This window comes from Atta colombica, unplaced genomic scaffold, assembly GCF_001594045.1.
Source record: "Atta colombica isolate Treedump-2 unplaced genomic scaffold, Acol1.0 scaffold222, whole genome shotgun sequence".
Lineage (NCBI taxonomy): Eukaryota > Metazoa > Arthropoda > Insecta > Hymenoptera > Formicidae > Atta > Atta colombica.
Window position 1 is genome coordinate 376,494 of NW_017259319.1, and position 6,331 is coordinate 382,824.

Here is a 6,331-nt window from a genome sequence, read left to right on the forward strand (position 1 = left end):
CAAAAGTATCTTTAGAGAGAAAGTTCGAAGTGTTAATATACAATCGGTTTAAAAAGTTCAGAGATTAGATTCAGGAAAAATCGAGAAACAAGATATATAAATTTTATTAATAAAAACTTTCAACATAGTCTCTTCCGACCTCAATAGACTGCTCAGAACGTTATTTAACCGTTAAAAGCTTTTATAGAAGTCATCTTTTGAAATAGCCTTCAATTGCGTTCGTCATATTGAAATCTATTTCAAAGTCAATTTGTTTGAATGTTCAAAATATCATCGAAACTTCGAAATATCATCGTTCCCTTTTTGTGTTTTTAATTTTGAAAGTCAAAGCCATTTGCATCAAAGAAAGTGATCAACACGCCTATAATTTTGGATTTTATCGCTTTTATTTTCAGTTTTATTTTTTCTGAGATCAATCTAGGTTGAATTTTGAAATACATTTTTTTCAAAATATGAATTTGAGGCAATTTCTTTAAGTTTGGCTTTTGAAACAAAATTTGACAACAACTCACTGTATATATCAAAAACTTTTACAAGAGAAAAAAATTTAACAAAATCCACATAGCCATCTCGAAACATACTGTTGGCAACGCCGTGAAAAAAATCATACAAGTAGTCAAATATTGATACTAAAAAGTTATCGGAAAAATGATGTTACCTGCACATTCACGGAAAAATTAGTTTCAGAATTTTTTTAAGTAAATCGTGTAAATCTAATTTTTAGTCAATTTTATCTAAATTACAAAATTTAATATTAAAAATCAGTTACAATTTTAAACAAGCAATAATTGTAACTTTGTTTACAATTTGTAGATTGTAAGAAAAATGACAAAATGTTTCTATTAAAGTGTTAAGATGATATTATTGCATGTCTGAAAATGATTGAAATTGATTTTACTTTGATGCAAAAAATTTGGCTGCATAAAAGATCATCATTCTTAAGATGGCATATGAAATGACTCGTTAATGCCGTGGAATGCTATTGTACATAAATTTTACATACAAGTGAGTGAGATTACATTGAGCGCTAACTATGGCTTTAATGATAATCAAGAAGTCTAATTTGCGATGCTAAAAGCTAGGACAAGTTTCTAAATCTTCAGTCCGTTATATACCAGTTTGGATTACCTAGTGGTCCAAATTAGTATATAGTATTGTAACAGAAAATAATAAGAGTAATTTCAATTATTAATCAGTTTTGTGTTATTACAACGAATCTAAATATCTAAATAAAGACCCTAAATGGTCAAGCTAGATCTTTAGTGCTGAAATAATTCTGTGTGAATTTATGTATTACATATCCAATTCCTCAAAAAGCGTATTTTCCCTTTAAATAGGTATTTACATATATATGAGTTATTACGAAAAATATTACTAAGGCTTTGGTGATCTAAAGTTTTAACTCTTAAGAAGACTTAGGAGCTAACGTTTAAATGAAATGCAAAAGATTCAGATTCGATCCTCAGCAAGGTAATATTTTTCGCAATGAAGCTAGATACTTATCAGCATTAGAATATTAAGATCAATTTAAGAATAAATTCGCACGTAATTATTTCAGCATTAAAAATCCAGCGTGACGTAAAATTTAGCGTCTTTATTTCTGATTCGTTGTGTAGTTATATCACAATCTTATAAGACACTTTGTTTTGTGTTGTTATATATTTTATTAAAATGTTATAAGAAAACACTAAACAACACTATACTCTATATTTAAAAATGAAATTTGACAATATGCTTATTTTTCTTTCCTTTTAAATTAATAATTACATTATTTATATAAAACTCTTTATAAAAATCCAAATTATAAGTAAGTTTTGTTAGAAATGTAAAATGTACGAAAATCTTGTGTTACATTAATTAAGGCCTATTTCCTTCTACGTAAAATTTATGTATCAATAACAATAGTATCGACAGCATTCTAGAATTAATTAAATTTATTTCTTTTGTTTATGTGTAATAGATAGCTAATGTAATAGAACCAATATAAGAACCAATATAAAAATATAAGAATCTTGTTAAAATGAGTATTATATAAAGAAATTTCTGCTCTATTACGGTCTACATATTCGTTCATAATGTAGATTTGGAACATTGATTAATATTATTTCGATCTATACGCTACTCCAATATGAATTTGCGAATAAAGTGTATTATATTATTAACCTATCCTCGAAACCGCGCAGCTGCGTATCGGCTATCTGTCAATAAATTATTCAACAAACTGAAAGAGTCCAGCTTGATAAATAACAAATTTTATAAAAGTGCTATTTGCAACATCATGTTTCCTTGTAGGTTTGCCAACACATGTAGTTAAGATAGACTTATCAAGGGAAACGATGGTATTCAAAACAGATTATATATTATGTGTGTGTGTGTGTGTGTGTGTGTGTGTGTGTGTGTGTGTGTGTGTGTGTGTGTTTCAGTTATTTTTCTAATATACAAAAAATATTGCTTTATATGTAGATATATTCACATTCATCAACAGCAACAGAGAAGTAACTCTTGTGGAAACATATTATTGAATTAGAAAAAAAAATTGGAACGAATAGTATGCATTTTTCATTCGAATAGTTTTTCCAATTATTTTTAATAAAATAAAATAGTTTTTTCGCGATTCTAATAATATTTTTCTATTATGAGACGTATTTTTATTTTCTATTATGAAACGTAACACACCCATTAAATATGTTACAATATATGTGCTCTTATAACTATATACGAGGTTGCTACCAAGTACTGCTTTAAAATTCCATTTTGCTTAGTAAATTTGAAAGTTTTGATTGACTATCTTGAAGGCAGTTTATGTGATAAGTAATAGCTTGCTGTCTTACATAATGAGACAAGGATGAATTTTTCAATTTAAGCTTTAACAATTTTGAAATTCGTACTGTCTATTTTTTACAGAATACATCTCCAGTATTATCGCATATGAAAATAATAAATAGTATATATATAATAAATAGTATAAATAGTATATATATATATATCTAATATGAAAATAGTTAAGATTTTAATTAGAATTAGTATCAATGGATTTGTTCCATATATAAAGATATATAAAAAATTTATAAAATTAAAAGAATTAGGATTTAACACTTCAGCGCTAATGGATTGACAGTGAAGCGTCCTTTAAGCACTTTTCTCTCTTTTAACTTAATATTACCGAGAAGAACCTCACAACTATCTGTGATTTTTCAACTGTTCTTTACTAGCAGATTGGTTCAGCAGATTGGAGCAAAAAGCACAATGTCATAAAAAAGATATAATCAAAATCTACGATTAGAAGAAGAAAGAAAAGAAATTGAAAACGAAGTGAAAAAAAGAAGATGAAAGGTGGAAGCACACAAGAGGCAGAAAAAGAGACATTTCTCTTCATCAAAAATCAATTCCTTAAAGATAATAAAGTGGCTATAAACTCAGAAGATAATATCGACATTACGTGATATACGAACAAGATAAAAATTATAGCAACGAGGAGACATTGGAACGCCCCGTTGATATCATGAAATCCAAAATTAATTAGCCAGTTATGTGTACCCGGCTTTTTCAGGAATTTTCAGGAACCATGAACGAAACTGCGAAAAGTTCGCGATGAAAAAGTCGAGCCGGATTATCTTGCGACCGGCGTAGAACGCAAACAGAGTAAATAATTAATCATCGTCCGCCAGCTGCATAAAAGATAATTTACTTTGCAGGCAGGCGGTTTGAGGCATCAGTGCGATCAAATGCTGCAGCCAAAGAAAGAGATAGCTAGACTACGTTTATAGATATCGCGTGTCAGCGATGTTCGTCAAACTAGTTTTCTGAAAACTCAAATGATGTGTATCATAAACGTGTGCCAACAATTCGTAATCCCCTTTGATTTTATTCCATTACCAGATGATATTAAGACAAGATACAACATTTCGATATTCCATTTCATCATTGAGAAAAACAAGTATAGGAAAAAGAACAAAGCGAAGGAAGAAAAAAATAGTGAGGGGATCTCGATTTCAGAGAGCATCTTTCTGCTTTCTCGATTTTCTTGAACTCATCTCTATCGCGTCCTTATCTATTCTGCAGTACCTTCCTTTAACCCGCCTGTTCTTACATTCTTACTCTCATGCTGTGTCTTTGCCTTTTTTTTTGCACCCAAGGGAACACGGCGCACCTTTTTAGGAAGATAAAGAAGAAGCGATTGTCTGGCGCGGATGCTCGCGTACGAAGCAGTTGATGCATAAGAAGACGAAACGACAATAGCAGCCGCATTCTCGAATTTCTGATCTACTGATTGCTCACTCATACGATCCGATTGGTAATATAGCGAAAGAATCTATAAATTGATCTGCCGTATACGAGTTATTTATGCATAAAAGTGATGCGAGCACGCGGAAATCAATTCTCCAACTGTCATGAATTTAATCCTAAAATATTAATAACGATTGTTCCGCTTACACATTTTTGTAATTAATATGAATAACGTTGACTATCGTATTTTTCTGTATTTTACATTAAGCATAAAAAAACCGTATAAAAATTAAATACGTTATTTTAATATTAACATATTAGAATTAAAATTAAACTTTAAAACATTAATTTGAGAACTTTAAAATGATAAATGCAACTGCAGGTACGAACACGACAAAAAATTTCAATAAAATTCTTCCAATTTGACTTACAAGTCACCAATTTGACTCATAAATGAAATAAAACATTTCTGCGCAAATATCTGACAAAATCACTCAATTAAATATTTCTTAAAAATTTCGTAATTTTTTTATATTTTATGCGAATTTGCATTTAGAATATAATTATTGAGCCTAATCGGATATATCCACTTAAATTCTTTCCCTCTCATGCATGTTGCGACGGCAAGTGTATTTTTTATCAGCGATATTACAACGTATTCTCGTAAATGGGAAGACCGCAGGCGATGGAAAAGTAACCGGTGTAGTTATTGATTTTCTGTTAACTGGCTATTTCGCCGAGAGAATTACCGCAAACGCATTTTCAATGTGTCATTTGCTCCAATGTAACATGAAGCTACGAGAAGATGCACAAAAGAATCTGTGCACATAACCTTATTATTTATCGTTTACGTAACAATATATTCATATTGTATATGTAGTTGCTTAATTGAGAAAACGTATCTTTTCCTAAAGCTTAGAAACTTGCTTTGTTTTCGACTAAGATTAATTCTTATATTTATTTTACCTAACAATCGTTACAGGTACAAACACACCAGCCGTAAACATTGGTAATGGATAACATCCATTACAGTACTTTTCTCTTCTGTCAAGTATACAAACTTTTATCATAGAGGCTTTTACTCAGTAAGAATTTCAAACAAACAATTTTACAAAAAAATAAATGTCATGCAAATAAATAACATTATATTCTATATTTGTTGCCTAATTTTTATGAAAACTTTTTTTAAGGATTTTAAAAATATTCGAGCCTTAAAATTTGAAATAAATTACATAAACAATTTCTTCTTATACGAAATAATTAAACAAGGAAAAAACAAAAAGATTTGATTGCACTCACCAGTTTCAACCACGCGTTGGTCGTAAGTATTTGGTTCTTTTCATCCTGCAAAAAATACAAAACATTGTTATTTTATACAAATACTACAAAAATTACGCGATACATGTATAGTGTTGTGTCGTATATAATTTAACATTTTTTATATATCATGAATTTTTTTCATATTAACTTTCATATAAACTTAATAACTTTTGATTCAGTAATATAAGGATAATAAGTTGCACATAATTACATTTCTCTTTGTTAAGATATAATATTTATTCATTAATTTACAATTTATTTATTTATTTTTGTTAGAGAACGTACAATTAATTTTTCACAATTTTCATTATTTTTCTAACTCTACGTATTAATAATTATGTTTGTTGTATCGTTTGATTTTTATTTAATAAATTTCTTATTTATTAAAATATTATTTCTAATACAAACGTTCAACAAATTTAATAGCATCATTCAATGATGACTATTAAAGCTAATCGATGAGTGTGTATATATATATTAGAAAAAGAATCTGGTTGCATTAATTGGAATTCTTATAGAAAATAGACAAATTAGAATTTTATAGTTAAACCTATAATTCTAGTCGAGATGTCCAATTATCATGATCGCAATTTTGATTGATGTAATCAGAATCTTACTAATTGTTAATTATAAATTTTTCTCAGTATACATATATATCTTTAAATATTACTCGTATCAAAATACACACACGCACGCACGCACACATTATTTTTTTAAATTATAGAAATCTTCGTTTGGTTTCCTTAGTTTGCAAGAATTTAATAATTTTTATGTTGTTATTGCA

General features: G+C 28.6%; 1 protein-coding gene across 1 annotated transcript in view; it reads right to left on the reverse strand.

Annotated features, from left to right (window-relative positions):
- Window positions 1-6,331, reverse strand: part of LOC108687962 (neuronal acetylcholine receptor subunit alpha-7) — a 252,606-nt gene that overhangs the window by 161,978 nt on the left and 84,297 nt on the right. The window contains exon 3 of the mRNA XM_018194009.1: window positions 5,527-5,571. Coding sequence (XP_018049498.1) covers window positions 5,527-5,571 — 45 coding nt within the window. The remainder of the gene's footprint in view (window positions 1-5,526; window positions 5,572-6,331) is intronic.